We start from the raw sequence: 22,657 nt of genomic DNA, 5'->3' as shown, positions 1-22,657 counted from the left end.
ATGAATAATTCCTTCAACAACTCTTAAATGGTACTGGAGCCCTGCATCTTTTTGTTTCCAGCCATCCCAGATGAAGGATCCCCCACCTCCATGTTGTTGGACTACAACTCCCATCATCCTTGGACATTGACCATACTGGCTGGGGCTGATGGGAGCTGGAGTCCAGCAACACTGGAGGACTACACTAGTTCCCTAACGCTGCTCTAGAACATCTTTAAATTTTTGGAAGTAAACAGATCTATGCAAACCACTTTGCTTCCTGGATAAATAAATATAAAATAAATATAAATATAAAAGCTGAGTGGAAACCTCTAAGCAAAATAACAACAACGACAAGAATAATAGAGAATGTGGCCAAGATAATAAGCCCAGCATTGTTGTTGCAGTTAAAAGCAAGAGGTGAAAGCTTAAAAGATCTCAGAGCAGACTCACTCTATTTCCCATCAAGGGCAATATTTCAGGACTTAATTCATAATAAAGGCTACCGCCCACCACCTCACAGCTTGTAGCATTTATGCAGTGGAGTTTCACATCCTCATGCAACACCGATTTGCACTTGGAGCTGTGAGCTACTCTGAAGCCTGGAAGCCATCAGACACATTACCTTGAAACAACAAAATAGCCTTGCCTTGCTGCAGTCACTCGTGCAGATAAACGGAGAGTCGCCCTATAGTCTGTAAGCTGTTCCAAACTGTCCGCTTCTCAAGGATACAGCAATAAACAGCACTTCTGCCTGAATCTTTCAAGCACTGCAGATATTCTAGATTTGTATTAAACATGAAAACTTCTGTCCGACACCAGTGAGCATAGAGAAGCGACTGGATGTTGGCCATCCTCCTTGGAAAAATACACAGACGGACCAAACTCTGATGTCATCAGTCAATTAAAACACATGAATGAGCAGTTCAACCTATTCAGGGATGTCATAAAAGACCTCTGAGTGACCGTTCTCAAGAAAACCCATTCTGGCGGGTATATGGAGTGGGAAAACGTGAATTAAAGAACAGAGGTGGCTTTAGGGTAGAGAGACTAGCCCAGCCTCACTGGGCACCATGCTGCAGTGGAAGCCACAACAATGCTGTAGAATAGAGCATGAAAGGCGCCTTCCCCAAAATTTTCGTGTTGTGCATAGCACCACTGAAATTTGAGCCCAAAGTCCACTACAGTGGTACCTCTGGATGCGAATGGGATCCGTTCCAGAGCCCCGTTTGCATCCTGAAGCGAACGCAACCCATGTCTGTGCGTCTGCGCAAGCACGGGTTGAGATTTGCTGCTTCTGCGCATGCATGTGACGTCATTTTGAGCGTCTGCACATGTGCAAGCGGTGAAACCCAGAAGTAATGCGCTCCATTACTTCTGGGTCGCCGCAGAGCACAACCTGAAAATGCTTAACCCGAAGCTACTTCAACCCGAGGTATGACTGTACTGTAAAGGGGGGGGGGGGTGATTGTACAACCCAGGACACAAATAGAAACATATGGCAGCGATGGGGCACCTTTGGCCCTCTAGATGTTGTTGGATCAAAACTCCCACCACCCTGACCATTGTCAAGCTGGCTGGGGCTGATGCAAATTGTATTCCAACAACATCTGGAGGACCAAAGTTTCCCCAGCCTTGGACTATGGCCTCGTCTTTCATTTATAAAGACTTTCCTTTCCTTTGATGTTTGTAGTATTATATATATGAATGGTTGTTGAGAGCAAACATTCCACTAACCACATTGTGATGACTCTGCTAGCTATTACACTTTGGCATTTGAAGAAACAAGATGCACAGGAGACCACACAAAAGCTTGTGCCACATTAAAAAGGATGTTAGTCCAAAACAGGTGCTACTGGTTACAAACTTTTAAGCCTGATGTTTGTTAATTACTGTAATGTTTTCTTAACCAATTTGCTAGAGAGATGAGGGACATTTAATGTCTATTCGCATTTGAGATGTGACACCCGAAGATGCTATTTAGATCACAAGAATATTGTGATTCCAGAGATGTCATAAAAAGCTTCACAATTCCTTGACACGGCAATCAGGGAAGGGCACTTGCACAGAGCTTTGTAGGCACTGCTGTTCAGTTGATGGAACAAAATGGGCTTTGCAGGAACTCTCAGCCAAGACCTTTACCTGCTCCATGTTTGACATCATATATGGCCGCAGGTGTATGTAGGTTGGCCTCATGGGCAAAATGGGGAACCCTGGCAGACCCAGTTAACCCCACTCCTGACCTCCTTGGGCCCTAAATATCTGCAAGGAGTGCCTCCTCCAATACCAGTCATTTTGATCCTTAATGGAAGGAACTCTGCTCACAGTCCCTGCTAGGATTCATAGTGAGGGGATGTGTAGAATAATCTTCCCTGTAGTGGGGGTCGGATTTTGGGATGAACTCCCCCTGGACTTACACCTGTGTTATTGGATAAATGGGTGTCATTTGAGGATAATTTTAATTTGCTCAGGATTTTTCACAGTTTAATGACGACAAATCTTATTTACTTTCATATTGAGAAACTTAATCCTTAGTAGCAATGGGCGAGCCTGTGTTTTAATGATTTTGTTATTTAATGTTCAGCTGGTATATGTGCTTAGGGACGCTTGGTGTGTTTTGGTTTTGTGCTTGTTGTGTATTGCTCTAAGCTTCTTTTGGAGGAAGCGTGATTCATTAATATCCTAAATGAACAAAAATGCATGTGTGGTTTGGGGCCAAGCACCCACACTTCGTTTCATCAAATGCTTCTTTCATTATTGAAAGCTAGACCTGCGGTTCATTAATTGGCTTTTGTTGGAATGTCCCTTAAATCAACTGTTCTGGCTACATCCTGGTTTCTTTTTATGTAGGGCGAAGAAAGCCATGCAGATTGTGCAAGATGCTTAAAACTAGAGGGTTCTGCCTCCCTGCTTGCCACTGTCTCCACCTGCCCCAGAGATAAGACCTTAGACCTTCTTCCTTTCCACCCCACGCAACCGCTTTATTTCTGTCTTATATGCTTCACCTCCTTGAGCCCCACCAGCTACAATCAGGAATTATGGGAGCTGTAGTTCAGCAACATCTGAAGGTCCACCTTTATTTTGAAGTTTCCTTGTTTTCAGTGGAATTAAGTACATAACAGCTTTTATCACTGAAGACTGTGGATTTTCAAAGTGCTTAAATGGTGGCTGCATTGTTGTTGTTGTTTAATCATTTGGTCGTGTCCGACTCTTCGTGACCCCCTGGACCAGAGCAACCCAAGCACTTCTGTCTTCCACTGCCTCCCGCAGTTTGGTCAAACTCATGCTGGTAGCTTCGAGAACACTATCCAACCATCTCGTCCTCTGTTGTCCCCTTCTCCTTGTGCCCTCCACCTTTCCCAACACAAGGGTCTTTTCCAGGGAGTCTTCTCTTCTCGTGAGGTGGTCAAAGTATTGGAGCCTCAGCTTCAGGATCTGTCCTTCCAGTGAGCATGGAATGGATAGGTTTGTTCTTCTTGCAGTCCATGGGACTCTCAAGAGTCTCCTCCAGCACCATAATTCAAAAGCATCATGATGCTTAAATGGTGGCTGCATTATGACCTATTATTTAACATAGAGTAGATGAAGATTCAAATCGTGCACCCACTTACATGACAGCAAATCTCACTGAACACCTCCCTCTCATTCTTCTAGATTCCCTTTTTGCTCCCAGCCAGTTCCACCTGCCAAATACTTCCTTTCCCCCTTCCCTTCCCCTGACCACTAAAGGACCAAAACTGTCATATTAACCTGCTCTTACTCATTTCTCTCCCCACCCCACCCCACTGTTCTCAGAGCAACGTCACCCCAAGATATAGGCCCCATATATTATACAGGAGGTGATTTGAGTTCCTTGCATTGACAAGAGGTGGCTTTATCAGCAAAGGTTCCATTAGATCCATGATAAATTGGAAGCAGGCTGTTTTATCAACCTAGAGCTACATAGATAAGCCGCTGTGGCATATTGCGTCAACAGGAAACAATAATAAGCAGAAGCAGCTTGCTGGGTAGGGCAAAACTGTTAACATTAGCTTCTTCTGCAGGTGGGAGGCTGCTGCTTTCTGAGGAGAGGGTGAGGGGTGAGATGGTTGATCCAGTGCAAGTGCACCAACAGGAGCACTGGATAAGCTGTGCCAATGTCAGGCAGCCGCCCAGCAATAAATCACACGGAGTACGTGGCGTTAATACTTTATTAGCAGAAACAAGGCCTGCTCAGGGGAGACAGGCCTAAGGAGCACAGCAACTCTTCTTGGTAGGTCTTGTCCCTATGAGGCAGTTGCAGAGGCTCCTCCTCCCCCAGGTCCTTCCCAAGCAATCTCAGACTATGCCGACGTGCCTCTCTCTGCTTCTCCCTCTTCATAGTTCTTCTGGACCTGGGAGACCAGCGGGGAGAGAAGCTTCTTGCAGCAGGAGGGGGAGACACCCTGGCTTTTCACCAGCCTGACTCATCTCTGCCTCTTGGTCTCCTCCTTCTCTTGCTTCAGCTTCTGATTCTGGACTTTCCTCTGACACAGCCTCTCCCTGCTCACTAAACCATCTTATCTTTTCAGCTCCCAACATCTCCTCCTCCCAGGCTCCCCCTTCTCCCCTGTCCACTCTTCGTCCTTCCACCACCAATCCCCGGGTTCTGAGCCTTTGTCCCTTGGGGGTTCCCCAGCTGGTGCCTTCCACCACTCCTCTGTGTCCAGCCAGTCCATGGCAGCCAATGAGTTTGCACCATGCACCTATTCTTTTTGACAGAGGCCCTTACTTCATACTAAACGTTTAAGAGGCAACACTTCTTTGCAAGATTGCTTGCATTTCTAATTCAAAGCTAAACGTTGTGTTTCAGCTGACTGAACACCTTCTGTTAAATTTCAATGTGTTTCACAGGCTGAGCCTCTGCAGTCAGCAGCAAGAACCACAGAGGTCAATGGAACTTACTCCCAGGAAGCTATGCATATGAGTACCATTGTACTGATCCCCCAATTTACTATGCAATTTATGTTTTCCGGAAGCAGTATGACACAGTGGTTTGCTGAGTAAAATAACAGTCATTGTGTTTGCTAATATGTTACCAAGGTAGATTAACTCTCCCATGTTTAATCTCCTCTCAGATGTTTGCTCAGATTTCAGTGCAAGGCTGTTCCTTTGAACAGCAGATAATGCTGTCTCCCTTTCTCCCATTCAGGCTCCCCTCCATCGATAGACATTAAATCTTCATGTGTCTGAGGTCGTGGCAGATTAATCTTTGCTCTTGTACACATGCAAATATAAAGGCATATGCATGGAGCACAAAATGTCCAGGCCTTGCTCCCCCTTCCATATTTGCTTATCCAGATAATGGAATCAGCTAAGAAGTTTAAGGTGCAGCTATTCTGTAATAAGTACAGTCATATAACTACTATGAGATTAAACATTCCTAAACTAAAGTAAATGGTTATGCTTAGTTAACACATCCTGTTTCAGCAGCCAGTGCAAGGAAGGTACAGTAATTACAGAATGCAATGTATGGAATTTTGGGAAAAGCCCTTTTCAGTGCAGAATGGTGCATAAAAGCAGCAGTCCTGCCTTGGTCACCAAAATGTTGGCAGATATGCAATCTTATGCATACTTATTTGGGAGCAAGTCCCACTGAACTTGGCGGGACTTACTTCTGAGTAAGCATGGAAAACAAAATATGGAAAGCAAATTATGAATGAAAACATATGCAAACTAAAATTTTGGTAACCAGTCATTAAGGCACTTAAATATTGCTTTGTAAGTTAGGATGTTCTGGCGCAATGTGCATCATTTTGCACTAGTTTGCACTGGATCTCATTTGCCACTTTAATGCCCGTTCGCCCAATTTGGAGAGATCCTACTCACAATCCCTTTTTATTTTTAACAACCCTGAGCAATTTGGTGCCATCAGTCAATGTGGCTACCACACTGTTCATCCCAACAGTCATTTATGAACAAGTGGGGATTTTATTAAGCCCCTGTACTGATCTTTGGAGGGACGCAGGTGGCACTGTGGGTTAAACCACAGAGCCTAGGACTTGCCGATCAGAAGGTCAGCGGTTCAAATCCCCGTGACAGGATGAGCTCCCGTTGCTCGGTCCCTGCTCCTGCCAGCCTAGCAGGTTGAAAGCGTGTCAAAGTGCAAGTAGATAAATAGGTACTGCTCCGGCAGGAAGGTAAACGGCATTTCCGTGCGCTGCTCTGGTTAACCAGAAGCGGCCTAGTCATGCTGGCCACATGACCCGGAAGTTGTACGCTGGCTCCCTCGGCCAATAAAGCGAGATGAGCGCTGCAGCCCCAGAGTCATCCACGACTGGACCTAACGGTCAGGGGTTCCTTTACCTTTACTGATCTTTGGGGGATTCCACTTCCTCCATTGGGAGAGAATATCCATTTATTTAGCAAGCTTCATATACGGCTTAATAATTAAAATAAATCTCTAAACTGTTTATATAAAATTGTCCATTTTTTCTACTCTTTGTTTCCTGTTCCGTAACATCAGTCATCAGCGTCACAGAAAATACTACTCAAATACTATCCCAATAGGAAGTGCAAGCAGTTTACAGTTTGAGACATACTGTACCCAAAACAAATTGTAGCAAAAATCTAGATTTCATTTGGTTACTTCCCACTAGCAAGGCAACTCTTTGAATACTCGTTGGTTTTGCAACTTGAATTGCAAAACCAAGCATATTTCCACAACAACTTCTTTTTTTAAGGCTGTGGGTTATTTTAATTTTAATTTCCACTCTTGGACTATGGGTTAAGAAAATAAGTGCCTATCCCCAACTCATTTAAGACAAAGAATATAGCAGCTATTACTTTGTCTTTGCAGGGGAAGAACTCTCTTTGAAGAAATACAGTGACATCGTAGTGCCCAGACATATGCATCTGTGTTGTTTGGAGCTATATTCCATCTCTAAAGCTTATGTCTTTAAATAGATACATGTAGATTAACAACACATACACATATCTATATGTAGACTTAAAACATTACACATTTTTCTGGACATCTGTTGTATTGATTCCAACTATATCATGACAGATAATGTTTAGACTGCCCTGTAACATCCAGCAATTAAGGCTAAACACAGGATAATTTAGTGCCGTATCATTTTGGGTGAGATGGGGGGGGGGGGGGAGAGTCTCAAACAATAATAAAATTCCTGTGCACATTCAAGGAAGGAGTCAAGCCAACATTTACTAACAGATGCTTATTAACCATGCAAGCAGACAACCACAAATGAAAGCTTTGCAGATGGCTCTTTTTGAAAAATGAAAAAAAAAAAAAAAATCCTTTTGTGCCACAGCAGCGTGTGGGCTGTGAAGAGTTTGGCTGATACACTATTACCAGGTTGGCTCTATTTGCATTCTTCTCTAGTGCAAGCAATAGTAAGTTTTGGGTTCTCTTCCTTTGCACGACTTAACCAGCAAAAACCATTTTAAAATGTCAGATTTCCTGTGCATCCCTGCCTCTCTTTCTTTCTCTTCCCCCACTTGCCCCCCCCAACCATGCCATTCCTCTGCAATGCGAGCCCACCCTCTTCAGCAGAATATTTTGTTCATCCTCTTATCTCAGTTATAGTCTTTTATCAAGGATGTCAAAGGTGCGCTTGCAAAAGTGATACAGGGCGGCATCCAACATTCTTGTTCTGTTAGTGCTAAGATTTCCACTTGCACAATGGAACTTTCCCCCTCATCTCAGCCCCCCACCTATAATAAGCAATTCTTTTACCCCCCCCCCAACAAGTTTGAACCCTAGGCCCCAAAATCTGCTCTGCACGGTTGTTGGGCAGGAATTTCCATTGTACAGTCATACATCCTTAACGGTGATGGTATGAGTTTGTTGAATACTGCCCCATGGGTAAAACCACAAAGAGCAGGTGAAAAGAGCCATTAATAGCAAGAAGGTTTCAAAATACAATGGAGTAGAAATGTTTTTAAATGCCAGCATGAATTTTTTTTTTAAGTTTGCCTGGTGCTTGAGACATGCCACATGTGTATCTCCCGGGAGGGTGGGGGTGGGATTCCATAGCTTGGACACCATTCCTGACAAAGCCCCCCCCCCCACTCTTGCAGATGAAGGTGGTACTTGGAGACGGACACTGGCTGATGATTTTAGCAAGAAGGCTGGAAGGGGAGGAGATCGCTTTCAAATATTCGGGTCCTGTGCCATTTAGGGCTTTAAGATAGGGTGGCCACTTATGCATTGCCAATAAAGAGGCTTTGCATTCCCCTCCAAAATATGACACAAATTTGCAAAGAGTAATTTATATGCATAGCCACAAATTTAAAAATAGTTACTATAATTTAAATATAGCTCCAATGCACATCACCTGTCAAGGACTGGCAGGATGAAGAGGAGTAGTGAGAGGCACCAGCTAGGGAAACCCCAAGGGAAACCCCAGAGGAGGAAGGCTCAGAACCAGGGGACTGGTGGTGGGAGACAGAGGATTGGTCAAAGGGGAGAGATTGGTAGGAGGAAGTGTTGGAAGCTAAAGGGGCAGCAGAGTTTAGTGAGCAGGAAGAGCCTGTGACAGGGAAGAGTTCAGATTCTGAGGCTGAAGCAGAAGAGCGGGGGTGTCAAAAGACTGCTGAAGAATCCAGGGAGTCTTCCCCTCCTGCTGCAAAAAAGCTCCCCCCTCCCAGTCTCCAAGACTACACAGGATAATGAGGAGGGCGGAGGTGCGCAGACACAGTTTGAGACTGCTTGGGAAAGGTCCTGGAGGGGGCCTTAAGGGTGGCAGAAGGGAGGGACCTTCCATCCTGGCAACTGTTCCATATGAGTGAGACCTACTGGGAAGGGTTACTGAGACCACTGGGCTGAGTTGTATTCTGTTTCCTTGAATAAAGAGTTAACTTCACTGGCATTCGGGATTTGCTTCCTTTCTCACTGACCTAGCTGTTGATGGGCAACGTCAAGGCCTCTCCCTTGGTAGGGTTCCTTACCTTTAAACCAGATTTGGACTGGGCGGCCCCTTTAAACAGAGAACACCTCCAAACGGAGGACTTCAAAAGAGAGGTCTGTGTAAAGTAAGGCACATGGCAACCCTGCGTTCAAGGTAAGCACCAACACTTCAAATTGGATCAGGAAAAGAAACAGGCATCCAGTGGAGGTCTTTTAAGACCGGTGAGATGGCATTTGAATCAGCAGTGCCAGTAAACTCTGTCTCGTGCATCCTGCACAGATTGCGGCATCTGTTTTCCTCCCCAGGGGCAACCACATATAGACCTCATTGCACATATCTTGAGAGGCTGTTACACAGCCAGATTCTTGGTTCAGATGAGGTTGCAGCTGGTATAGCAGCCAAAGTCAATGAAAAGCATTCTCCACTCTTAAAGTCTCTTGGGCCCAAAAAGACAAAGGAGGGTCCAGGACATAGCTGTCAACTGACAGATTTGAAAATAAGGGACCAGCAGCCTTGAAATTAAGGGATCAGCAGCCAAAATAAGGGACCTGCAGCCTCACCTGTTCCAGGCACTCCAGTCTTCCTGTCCTTCTGCAGTCTGGTCAGACTCATGCTGGTTGCTTCGAGAACACTGTCCAAACAACTTTGTAACCAGAGGTTCAACTGAATAGAATCTGAATCACATGCACAACAAGGCCTATGCAGCCTCAACTCAAGATGGCTCCCCGGCCTGGCTTTGCACTGCAAAGTTTGCAGCAGCACATGCAACATAATGGCGTCCAGCATTCAAAACCCCCCTCAGCTTGCATTAACTAGCCACACACACACAGCCTCCCCGCCTCGCCACGAGATCGCCAGTCACCCACCAGCAGGGAGGGAGGGAGAGGAGCTGCTTGCTTTGAAATTTAAAGGATATCATTTAAGGGACATTTAAGGGACATCCATCAATAAGGGACAGCAGGGGGACATGGCGCTGGAATAAGGGACTGTCCCTTCAAATAAGGGACGCTTGACAGCTATGGTCCAGGACCACCACAAATCTGCAAATCCACAAATCTGAGTGTGCCTCCACTCAGAACTGGCTGATTACAATCTCACAGGTACATAATAACCTGCCTTATAACAAGTCAGATCACCTTGCTCAGTATTGTCTACACCTGGGTTACCCAAACTGGGTCTCCAGCAGTTTCTGGACTACAACTCCCATCATCCTTAGCCTCCCTAGCTAGCAGGACCAAGGGTCAGTGATGATGGGAATTGTAGTCCAAAACCAGGTTGTCTACACTGACTGGCAGCCCTACCTGCAGATGCTGGGAATTGAACCTGATACATCATGTATGCAAAACCAATGTTCTACCACTGAGCTATGGCTCCTTAAACTAGTCTAGAGGATTATCTTGTTCAGTAGAATATTTAAGTCACTTGGGAACTTATGTGACTTTCTCTGACCTGATTGGTGTGATGCCCGAAGGGAGGTTGCTGAATGGATGGAAAAGAGATATGCAGTTGTTCCCACCCACGTAGCTGGAAAATTCACACCATCTCAAGGCGGGGGATTGTACTACATGAGAACAATTCCCACGATGCCGGTTTTATCTGTGCAAGAAGGGCAGAAGCTGGAGTGAGAACATTGGGGATGTTGGGAGTTTTAGTCTAACGATATCTGGAGGGCACGAAATTGACCACCTCTGTCCTACAGGAGACCAGCTATATAATGTACATCACAAGCAAATGTATGTCACCAAACCTTAGTTCTTTAAAATGAAATGCCGTTTCAGGAGGTGGAAATTTAGAGTGGAGGGGCTGGGAGGGGCTGCCTTACTCTTTCATCTCTTTCTGCTTCCCTGCTTTAAATTCCTCCCTCCCAAGGTAGCACCAGGGCTCAGTTACATCTGTCTGCACTAGCGTGTAGTGAGCTCCTCAGAGCAACCTGTAAAGGCTGGTATACAGCACAATCCTATACCTGTCTACCCAGAAGTAACTCCCGTTATATAAAAATGGGGCTTATTGCAGGAACTAAATGCAGGATAGAAGCCTTGTATATCATTTACAAAAAATCGATGAGTCTTTTATTCTATAGCTTTTAGAGAAGGCCATGTTGGGTTCTGTTTGTGGCTTGTCGGGCTTCCTGTTCATTCCAGAAAGTTGTTCCTTCACACTTTGTGGTGACATGGTGGCATGCTTGAAAACCAGCATCTTGCATGCAAAGACTTTCCCTTGTAAAGGGGGTTAACAGAGATCTGGGACACATGCAACTTCCTTAGCCTGCGCCTAAAAATATGGGTGCTCACCACTTTTGAAAATGCACCCTGTTAAGTCTTTCAAATCAAGGTTCAAATCAAATGTCCTATAACCAGGCTCATTAGAAACTTACAGAAACACGCAAAAGAATCTCCTGCTTTTTCTGTAGTTTGCTACCATCAAATAAAAATTTATGCCCGGCTGATCAAATACCTGCAGCGTGGGTTTTGAAAAAATGAGGAAATGTCCAATATGCTTCTACATACAAGGAGAGCGGAAGTTACCAGCGAGACCTGTGTCCCAGAGTCAGCTCTACTGACTTAACTAAATTTTTGCTGCTAGCAAAACCTGTGAGAAAGTCACGTCTCAAGCACATCACCACAAAACCACATGGAGTGAAGCAATGTCTTTTTTAGCATGAAGAAGGGGGCCCTGACAAGCCACAGGCTCCATTGCAAACCGCTTTCCAAAATACAGAATAACCACCATATCCAACTATTACTTGTTCAGTCATCATATATATAGAGAGAGAGCAGGGCTGTGAAGCCTGGGTGTCTTACTAGGTTTGCAAGGGTCTTCCTGGCTCTCACTGCTGGGCAAAGAACTCAAATTCCCAGCTCTGTTTCAGCCAAAGGCATAAATCTGATTGGTGCACAGCAGGCAAGGCACAGGTTACAAGGTACAACAGGTACCTAGGAAGTACAGATACATGGCTAAATGCAACCTAAGACAGTGATCCAGCTAGTGACATGCCTCCCTCGGACAGCTGCTTCAGGATAACATGGACGATGCTGTTTAGCGATTGTACTTATTATTAATGTATTTTTTCACTGTCAGGGAAGCGTGAGGTCCTTAGATGAGGCCCATGAGATATTTTATTGCCTTATGCCTCAAAATAATTTGAATGCCATTGGAAAAGATGTATGGGCTGATGGCGAGAGAGTGCCATTATTTGGCTCCTTTAGGGTGGCTGTGCTCTACTTCTCAAGAGGACAGTCATGTGTCAGAAGTCATTCTGACGAAGATGGAAAGGGCTACTTTTTCCTATCATGAAAATGTATTGTATGTACTGCATGTATGCAACGCAGTCGTGGGCGTAGCTAGGAATTTTTTAATATATATTTTTAGGGGATCGCAGTCCCAGCTGATAAGCTGAACAGAAGCGATACGAAAGGAGAAGGGACCAGGGCGGGACAAGGATTGTCCGCGTCACCCATTCCTGGGAATCCACATGCAACTCCTTCTCTCGTCATCTTTTCCGAGCGCAGCGGAAGAGGGCGACACGTTTCGGAAGGGCGGCTGTGACGTCGAGCGCCGACCACGCTACGGTGACGCCGCTGCCAGGAAACCCGCGCGCCTCACTCGCTCGATACTCACCCCGCCCTTTTGCCATGGAAACGCCTCGTCCGAAGCCCAGAGAGGCGTAAGCGAGAACCCGGAAGTGTGCCGCGGCCGGTTTAGCCCCGGCTCTCTATGGTGGCGGGGTGAGGGTGGGGGTGGGGGTGTGCGGTGAGGTAATAGTTTTCCCTCCCCAGTTAAGATCCGGGAGGGAGAAGAAAGCGAGGAAATGGCGGAAATGGAGTGAGTGGGTTCTCCTTGCGGAGGGGGAGGGGGAAAGCGCGCCCCGTGAGAGGGACGGGCAGGCGCGTCCGCGGGGAAATCCCCGGCAGGCCTGAGGCGGGAGGAATGGAGGCCCCCGTTGCCAGGGCGATGCGGGCGAGAGGGAACGTGGGAAGGCGAGGCCGGGCCGGGCGAGGCAGGCGCTGAACGGGGCAGAGGGGAAAATAGCCACGGCAGGCGCTGCCCTGCCCCTCAGCGGGTGCCCTCATGGACCTGCTCGCCCCAGGGGCACGCGCCTCTGAGCATGTGCAGAGCGCCTTGGGGGTCAAAATTTTCCCCCACCCCGGGGGACGTGCGGTTCGCACCCTTGTTTTCGTCTGCCTCAGCTCCCTGTCCTGAACCAGCCGCGTTTGCCAGTTAGAATGAGGATGTTGGGGTTCAAATCAGGAAGCCAGGGTTGAAATCGTTGGTCTGAAAAATACATTGGGTGACCTGGGGCCACTCCCTGGCCCAGTTCACACATAGGCCATTTGCCCTAACTGGGGGATCATCCGGACTGCTGTTCGTGCTGCAGTTTCTAAGCACAGCTTGTAGGCATGGGGTCAAGAGTGGGTTTCTTTTCTTGACTCTCCACTTTCTCTAGGCAAACTCAGGGCTTATCCAGACTTCCTTTTCTGCTGTGTTTCTAGACACGGACCAGCTTTAAAGAGCCGTATCTTGAGTGCTTTTTTGTTTTGTTTTTTGACTCCGCGCGTGAGAAAACCTGCTCCATACCACAGAACGGGAGGAAACGGTCATCCTCAGTTTTTTATGAGGAAAGCAATAGGACAAAAACAGAACCACCATTTGGACCCGTGCCTACAAAGCGCTGACCTATGCCTAGAAATTATGGCAGAAACAGAAGTGTGGATGCTGTGGTTTGGTGTGAACTCATGTGGGTTACCAGGGTGAAGATTGTGGCTGCTGGACATTCTGTGGCCACACTATGCAAGGCTAAACCATGGTTTGGCATAGTGTTGCATCCTGAACTCAGGTTTATGATTTGTATCTCTCAGACAAACCATGCATAGTATGCTGAGAACTGCCTTTGGTTACAGCTTGTGATTTGTCTGGAGTGAGAGGTTCAGACATATACCTAAGCCGCATCTTGGTTTAGTCCTGAGTAGCTCAGCAGCACTAGAACCAGAGGAGAAGCAGGGCCTGGATTTTGACTCCAGGAACCTGCTTATTTGTGTGAAAACATGGTTTGGCCTAGGGTTATATCTGAACCAGTTTATAGTATCAGCCTAGTCTACTTTACAGAGGTGTTCTGGGGATGGAAAATTGGGGATATAAGGGAGAATTGTACATGCCACATTGAGCACCTTGGCGATAAAAATGTAAAATAAATCAACATTAGATTGCTATCACATCCTTTGGAATTTACGGCAGCATATAAAGTCCTCCTCTCCCTTTATCTGTTGTCCAAATGTAAAATCTACCTTGGGCAGCATGCTCCCATGCATTTAGGAGACGCCTTTTATTCTTCTGTTGACAACCTGAATGCTTGCACACAAATAGTTCATAAAAGTGCTTTTAAGTGTTGCATGTGAATACACACCTGAGTCAGCATAGGGGCCCTGGGGGTATTACCAGCTCAAGTTCCAGATGCTGGTACATGTCATTTGAGAAATCAAATCACTTATGCCAGATAAGCTGATCCACAATCAAGGACATGTTTCTCCTCTTCACTTCCTCCTGTGCATGGATTTATCTGGAGTTCTTTTCTATAAGCACTGGCTCCCGGTGGAGTACAGGGTCAGATTTAAGGTGCTGCTTTTGACCTTTAAAGCCCTTCACGGCCTAGGACCCTCGTACCTACGGGACCGCCTCTCCTGGTATGCCCCACGGAGAGCCTCAAGGTCCATAAATAACAACACCCTAGTGGTCCCAGGCCCTAAGGAAGTTAGATTGGCTTCAACCAGAGCCAGGGCCTTTTCAACTCTGGCTCCGGCCTGGTGGAACGCTCTGCCTCATGAGACCAGGGCCCTGCAGGATCTGATTTCTTTCCGCAGGGCCTGTAAGACAGAGTTGTTCCGCCTGGCCTTTGGCTTGGAGCCAATTTGATTCCCTCCCTCCCTCTCTTTCTCTTTTCTTTTCCTTCTCCTCCTGAGATGAGGCTACATTTTAATATTTTAATGTTTCATTATTTTAATGTTGTATTTTACTTTTGCTTTTAAGTTGTAATCATTCATCTTGTTTTTATTATTGCTTGTAAGCCGCTCTGAGCCCGGCCTTGGCTGGGGAGGGCGGGGTATAAATAAAAAAATATTATTATCATTATCATTATCATTATTATTATTATTATAGCTTGGTATCTCAGGGTGGGTGCAAATCATATACCTAGCTAACCACTGCCAGTCAGCACTTTGCTTTCAGCTAAGATTTGCAAGTATATGAGAATTGGGGTGATTAAGCAAGATAATTAAGTGTGGATGCCTGTCACTTCTCCCTTCCCAACAAATCAAACCACCTACAGAATTTTAGAAATCAGAGTTGGTTGTGCTGCATGCAGTCAGCTGCAGCCCCTGAAGATGATCAGCACATGGCATGTCTACCAGTAGGCAGTACTTGCCAAGTTGCTAGGCTGAAAAAGAGCTATTACTGCCTTGCTGTATACTTCTTTTCAGCCTCAGCAAAGCCCCTAGAATTGGTTTGGGACTGGAAGGGAGAGGATGTTTGCTTCCTTCCTTCCTATTTAATCAAATCATCTGCTCAAAGGGATGGGCACATTAGGTAAATTGCAGGATGGCACCACACATTTACAGGGAGAACTGGCTCCTCACTGTAGGAATATGGAGCCAGTTGTTGTTGTTTAGTCATTTAGTCGTGTCCGACTCTTCGTGACCCCATGGACCAGAGCACGCCAGGCACTCCTGTCTTCCACTGCCTCCCGCAGTTTGGTCAGACTCACGTTTGTAGCTTCGAGAACACTGTCCAACCATCTCGTCCTCTGTCGTCCCCGTCTCCTTGTGCCCTCCATCTTTCCCAACATCAGGGTCTTTTCCAGGGAGTTTTCTCTTCTCATGAGGTGGCCAAAGTATTGGAGCCTCAGCTTCACGATCTGTCCTTCCAGTGAGCACTCAGGGCTGATTTCCTTAAGAATAGATACGTTCTTGCAGTCAATGGGACTCTCAAGAGTCTCCTCCAGCACCATAATTCAAAAGCATCAATTCTTCGGTGATCAGCCGCCTTTATGGTCCAGCTCTCACTTCCATACATCACTACTGGGAAAACCATGGCTTTAACTATACGGACCTTTGTTGGCAAGGTGATGATGTCTCTGCTTTTTAAGATGCTGATGGAGCCAGAGAACCTATCAAAACATAAGAAAAGCCCTGGTGGATCAAAGCCTCATTATAATCCCACATCCTCTACTCACAGTGATTCCTAGCAAGTAATAGTCAGAGGTGTACTGCCTTCAACATTAGAGAAAGAACATTGTGGCTTGATAGCCTTGTCCTCCGTTAATTTGTGTAATCTTTCAAAGTAATCCAAGCTTATGGTCTTCAGTACATCTTGTGTCAAGTAGTTGTAAGAACAGTGAAGGGGGATAGCAAGTTGACTTGTTTTTCCTTCTCTCTCTCCCCCCCCCCCCAGCAAAATATTGCTACTCCCCACTTGAATTTCTTTATGTTGACACACTTTGCTAGAGTTTTTTGATGTTAGTTAGGATGAGGGACAAAACTTGTGGACCTACCGTAGTTCACACACTGATGCACTTCACAACTGTTTCACAAATAAGTGGTTAAGGGAACAATCCTGTACATCTGGTGGTATAAATTGAGCTGGCATAAAGTACAGTGGTACCTCTGGTTATGAACACTTCAGGTTACGAGCTCTGCTAACCCAGAAGTAGCTGCTCCTGGTTATGAACTTTGCCCCAGGATGCGAACAGAAATCGCATACCAGAGGTGTGTGCGCAGCAGGAGCCCCCGTTAGCGAAAGCGCGCCTCAGGATAAGAACAGTTTCAGCTTAAGAACAGACCTCCAGAATGAATAAAGTTCGTAACCAGAGGTACCACTGTACACCAGATCCAACCTCCATTCAGGAGCAGGGCTGTTGCTGGCTGAGCTGGTCTAAGTCTGGCAGATGGAAAACAAGCCTATAAAATAGTGTGTGAGTTTACTCCACTCTCTTTGTTGGCTTAACTGTGTTTCTGGCTTAACTGGGCGCTGGGTTGCCATGTCACGTAACTAAATTAAACAGGCATAGGATTCAGCCTGTCACCCCTCTTTAGTCCCACCCATGCCACATTCCCAAGGAGTACTTCTTTTTCAGCCATGGCTCAGCAAACTGGATCCCAGCTGAGCTGGGATAGGTAAATTAAGGTGGCATAGTCCAGAAATCCACTCTATTCCCTCTCTCTCATTTTTTACATTAGAGGTTCCTTTGCATGTAGTGTGCAAGTTTAAGAAAGAAAAAGAAAATATAACTTTTTTTAAAAAAATATGGTTTGTAACATTCTTTTATTAAGAGTCTCTGAAGGTATTCACAGTAAAGGACTTAGGTAAATAGCTGTCAAATATCAAACAGCAGTAAGGATTTTATATAAATGATACGATTTACATAAGTGTAGAAAAAGAAAGAGACCAGAGAACCATCATCCCAAAGTTGTGTCCTTCAGGTTGTGGCTGGAGGGGTGAGCAAAGCCATTACTAAGAGTCTTTGGGGAAAGTGTGGACATCTCATAAGATTGTTGGCAAATGGCAGGTTGGCATATGAGTTTGGGCAGGAAAAAGAGGAAGAAGCAGCAGATTACAGGCTTGATAGTTTAGCAGAAAGCTACAAATGTAGGATTTGAATGTATGCCCAGCTTTGGAAGATTCTCCCTGCCCCACATGCCACCCTCAGCATGTGCCCGTCCCCCACCACTCCAGCAAAGCTTCACCAAGCTGCCAGAATAATGCTTCACCTGATGTGATGTGGGCATCATAAATCATTCTCAATTTTCTTTAAATGTGGGCCTAGGGATGCCTCAGGGCTCTGCTTGCAAACCTCAGAGAAGTCTTGTGTGAGATCAGTTTTTTAAATTTATGTTTAGTTATGCATTTTCCAGCATACATTATACATACCTTTTCCCATCCTATCAGATCTAATACAGACTTCCCAACCTATCTTTCATTGACATCCTATTACAGATTCATTAGTTTGCTACATCTCCATGGGTTATCTATTCTTTTCTCCTTCCATTCATGATCCTTTATTTTGCCTGCTGCTGATCACAGATTTATCCTTGCTTGTAGATTTATCTTAGTACCACTTCATTTTAAATACCCTTCAAAATGTTCCCACTCGCTTGTCACTATCTTTCCATCTATATTTCTTATTTTGGCTGTCATACGTGCTAGTTTAAGCAGCCATTGATCCGTTGTTAGGATAGCCTTCTCGTTCCACATTTTTGCGTACAGTATTCTTGCAGCTGCTGTTGCATAAAGAAATAGGTTTTTAACTTCGTTTGGTATTTCCTCACGTACTATTGCTAACAGGAATGCTTCTGGGTTTGGGGGGCACTTAAACATCTTTTTTAGTTTGTTATACAGTATATAATTTCCTGTAATTCCCCCCCCCCCAAATTTGCATTGCCACCACATGTGAATTAAGGAGCCCTCTGTATCTCAACATTTCCAACATAAATTTGATCCTCTTTTGTACATTTTTTTACTCTGTCCTCACCCCACTCATCCTGGTGGCTCTTCCTCTAAGATTGATCCCTTAGTTTTACAGTCACCGTTGAGCCATTGCTTAATGACATTGCATTATCATTTCCTCTTTTTTCTGATGTTCAGATTGTGAGTATTGTTGTTTAAGTAGCCAAAGCAGCAGTACGCCTGCACAAGAGGGTTTGGAGAAAACCCAAAGTGAGCTGAAGTACATTTCTTTTAAAGGAAGAGAAATTATAAAGGGGGGAACCTCCAAGATACCCCAGTGAGTTTTAGGTGTGCTAAAATTCTGACTATTGGCGGTAAAATGCCCCGGAAAAGCAGTGGTGGGGAAGGAGAAATGGAACAGAGCGGCTAGAATCTGAACAGCAGCACCTCACTGCAGCATTTTGAAGCAGGTCATCTTTTTATTAGTATTCTTCAAAAAACAGCACTACATGTATTTTATTAAACATGAGCATTCTTTGTAAATATAGCAAAATAGCCTGAAATAGCAAGAGTAGTCCAGAGTTCCCAGTCTTCAGAAGCAGGCTTTCAAACTGTAGAGATAATAAAAAAGGGAACAGCAGCTTTCTTTGCTTATTATTTATGGTTTATTTTATTTTCTCTTATGTTTATCCTGACTTTCTTCCCAGAAAAGCCCAGGGCAGCAGACAATACAAAACAAAAGCAATACAAACAGTATCAAAAGAGTTAAAAACATTTAAACATGAGTCAGGTATCCTCATGGAGGCGGGTGGCACTGTGGTCTAAACCACTGATAGGGCTTGCCGATCGGAAGGTCGGTGGTTCGAATCCCTGCGATGGGGTGAGCTCCCACTGCTCTGTCCCAGCTCCTGCCAACCTAGCAGTTTGAAAGCACGTCAAGTGCAAGTAGATAAATAGGTACCACTGCGGCAGGAAGGTAAATAGTGTTTCTGTGTGCTGCTCTGGTTTCGCCAGAAGCGGCTTAGTCATGCTGGCCACATGACCCGGAAAAACTGACTGTGGACAAACGTCGGCTCCCTCAGCCAGTAAAGCGAGATGAGCGCCGCAACCCTAGAGTCGTTCGCGAGTAGACTTAACTGTCAGGGGTCCTTTAACTTTACCAGGTATCCTCCTCTGAGCGTGGGCCCTTATATTACACAAACAGTACAAAACACATGAAAGGAGGTATCAGCAGGCTTTGGGGAATGCCTCCCTAAGCTTGCAGAAGCACAAGCTATATTTAAAAAATACCTATAAGCCACCTCCCCCCAAAAAAGACTTGGGCATTTTTTATACTAAAAGTGGCAGTTTAACTCTTAGGCAAGCATGCTGTGCAACCTAAACCTACTTCTTCGTTTCCTTAGCTTTTTTGGTGGGTTTCTCTCTGAGAAAAGCTTGTGACATGCTGAGGTTTTGCATATAGTGGCTCAAGATATGACACCATAATTCCTGTTGTGAAATAAATTCACTTTGCCCATCCCTACTCCACTACAGTCGGCACAGAATGCTGATTAACTGTTGGATAGTAATGAGAAATGTAATGAGAAACAGGTGAGAGAAGAAGAGTGAAACTGCATATACTGGAAAAGGGCATGTTTGGCTGGCTGGCACTTTGTACAGGAGTGCAATGTACTGCAACATTTTATTTCAGGTCCCATTTATTTTCACCTTTTATAGATAAAAGTTTATGATATCCTGCAGTCAATGTCCTCTGTTAATCCAGTACCTAATGCTCGAGTCCATTTGTCATCATGTGCTACTATTTGTTTTTGCCATGTTCATGACAGTATACCAAATACTCCTGTCTTGTTGAATACTTGAATATATGACTGCACCATAATAATTCAACATGTATTTTCCCCCTTCAGACTGATGGGTTTTTGCAGGTATATTCTGCAACATGCCACCGATTTAATAATATTGCATTAGTGATAGATTTACACTCGACTGTCCACAAAACATTCCACCTTATTGCTTCTTCTGCAATCATTCCCCAAGGTTATGTTATTGCCATTTGGAGAGGCATTATTGTACTATAGTGCAATAAAAGTGGAACTAAAAGTTACAGGATTTCAACAGGAAAGTATGGAGCATGCACTGATGGGAAACAAAGCAGAATGTCCACCCCAAAACATTTGCTGGCCCAAAGCAGTATTGAAAGAGGAATCATATATAACCTCCCCAATACCATCATAAACACAAAACAACATTGATGTAGCATAAAAAGGATGTTTTGAGGAGCCCATTGTGTCTAGCAATAATTGCCCATTATTTCCATCTTGGCAAGAACTCGTATATGTCTTCTTACCTCCTTTATCTTCTGCTTCTTTGAGAAGACCTCAGGTTCCCTTGGGGTCTTTCTGGGTTGTTTAGGTAGCACAAGACCACCCTTCCCTCCCAGTCATCAATATCATGAAGTGCATGATCCACATCCGCGCCCCCGCCTGCCTCATCATCCAAGACTGTCACATTCTCAATTTCTCACCAACTTGGCCTAGCTCAGTGGTGTCCAAACTTTTTTCAAAGAGGGCCAGATTTGATGAAGTGAAGGGCCGTGAGGGCCAGCCAAAGAGCCAACCAAAGTTGTTGAGCTTTTTTAGGATTGAAGTTGTTGAGTTTTTTTAGGGTTCAAAGGATTTACCCCAGGAAATAATAATAAAGATCTCAGGGCGGTTCACAGCATAAAAATACAGAAGAAAACCACAGAGTGCATAATAAAAACAAAACAAGCCAATAACCTCCCCCCTTATAATCAGCCAAAGGCCAGGTTGAGGAGGAAGGCTTTTGCCCGGCACCTAAAGATGTGTAATGAAGAAGCCAGATAAGCATCTTTGGGGAGGCATTCCCCAAGCAGGGAGCCATTTCAGAAAAGGCCCGTTCTCATGGTCTCGTGGCCCGTTCTTGTGTTGCCAGCCTCCTGTCCTCCCATGGAGGAGGAACACGAAGAAGGGCCTTAGAGGATGATTGCACAGTCTGAGCTGGTTTATACGGGGAGAGGCGGTCTTTGATGTATTGTGGTCCTGAGCCATTTAAGATACTGGTTGCGTGAAGGTACCCTAAGGCATCTACCCTGTCGTACGAGGTTTAAGTCCAAGGATCAACATGGTTGTCTCTTCCCTCTCAAAGAAGTAGAACAAGGGTGCCAAGCAAAGTGCATATCTGCTCATTCATCACAATACTGCCATGTAATTGAAGCATTCTGGGACATCCCAACCACCAATGCCAACCACTTGCTTTCTGCTGTAACCTGCTTTCTGCAAATTGTGAGTGGATGGTTTTTTTGCACCACACTGGGAAGTTTTACATCCAAGGCTGGCAGATATAACCTCAGCTACAGGGTTTTTTGTGTTTTTTAATGTCTTTCCTGCTTTTCCTCCCTAAATGCTGTCATGGTCCTCAGTTGCTGGACCTTGTGCAGTTGGGCTTAAGCCTTGCTCCATAAGGCACTGAATCTCTGGAAAATCACAGGCCTCCTGGGGCCCAGCTACTTCTGCTGGCTCTTTGCCTAGTTCCACCACTCCCCTCTTTGATTTGTGAATGCCCTTTTTTGTCCCTGTATAAACTTCCTCTTGGCAGCCTTTACTCTGTGCAGCAAAGCATTTACTGTAGCCTCTCTCCTGGCTTTTGCCTGTTCTTGTTATGTTATGTTTTGCTTTGCGTCTTGCCTCAGCTGGCCCTTTCCTGATATCTCACTTTCACAAACCCTGCTTACTCCTTTTTTTCCTGCACTTACTTCCTTTTGTGGCTGCCTTTCTAGAACTGACCATATACCTTGCTGAAATACATTCTATCTCCATCAGCAGCTTTCCCCAAATCTCCTCCCCACTCCTGTGAAGATCCAGCTCCTCCTCTTTGTCTAAAGGGACCTGATCCTGCAGGGAACACTAGCCAATCCTTGAAAGCTGCTGACTATTCATGAGCAGAGAGCCCTATAAAACACCCACAAACACCCACACCCACACACCCCATCTTCCTTTGGCATCTTTAATTTGTTTTTTGTCTAGGCAGGCTTAGTGTTGTACAGCAGAAAATTTAAAGCAGCAAAACATGTCACCTTGCATACCCGAGGCAACATACACGTATATAGGAACATGTACTTAATGAGCACTTAATTTCAGTGTAGCTTCTTACTGAATACTCTATTGTGGCATCTGACACATGTTCATTCAGAGCAGAAGTGCAGGACACTAGGGTCTCTGACAGGTGACCACATTTTCACAATTTTTGGGGGGGGATAATGGGGGGGGGACTTTATCCAGTGAACATTTACTGTGTACTAAATCATTGGTGGGGGTGAGAGTAATTCAGAGATAGTG

At 45.2% G+C, this 22,657-nt stretch overlaps 1 protein-coding gene across 4 annotated transcripts in view; it reads left to right on the top strand.

Annotated features, from left to right (window-relative positions):
• The first annotated feature begins 12,305 nt into the window (after window positions 1-12,305).
• Window positions 12,306-22,657, top strand: part of SLC9A8 (solute carrier family 9 member A8) — a 61,049-nt gene continuing 50,697 nt past the window's right edge. The window contains exon 1 of one of the 4 annotated variants that reach the window (XM_083446920.1): window positions 12,306-12,534. In XM_083446920.1, the coding sequence (XP_083303046.1) occupies window positions 12,503-12,534 (32 nt within the window). In that variant the 5' untranslated portion in view covers window positions 12,306-12,502. Of the gene's footprint in view, window positions 12,693-22,657 lie in introns of all 4 variants that reach the window. The other 3 variants (XM_083446918.1, XM_083446917.1, XM_083446919.1) reach the window with 3 other exon arrangements.

The sequence above is a fragment of the Podarcis tiliguerta genome, assembly GCF_965153285.1.
Source record: "Podarcis tiliguerta genome assembly, chromosome: 6".
NCBI lineage: Eukaryota > Metazoa > Chordata > Lepidosauria > Squamata > Lacertidae > Podarcis > Podarcis tiliguerta.
The sequence above is the reverse complement of the archived record's forward strand: the minus strand, read 5'-3'. Positions and strand labels throughout refer to the sequence as shown.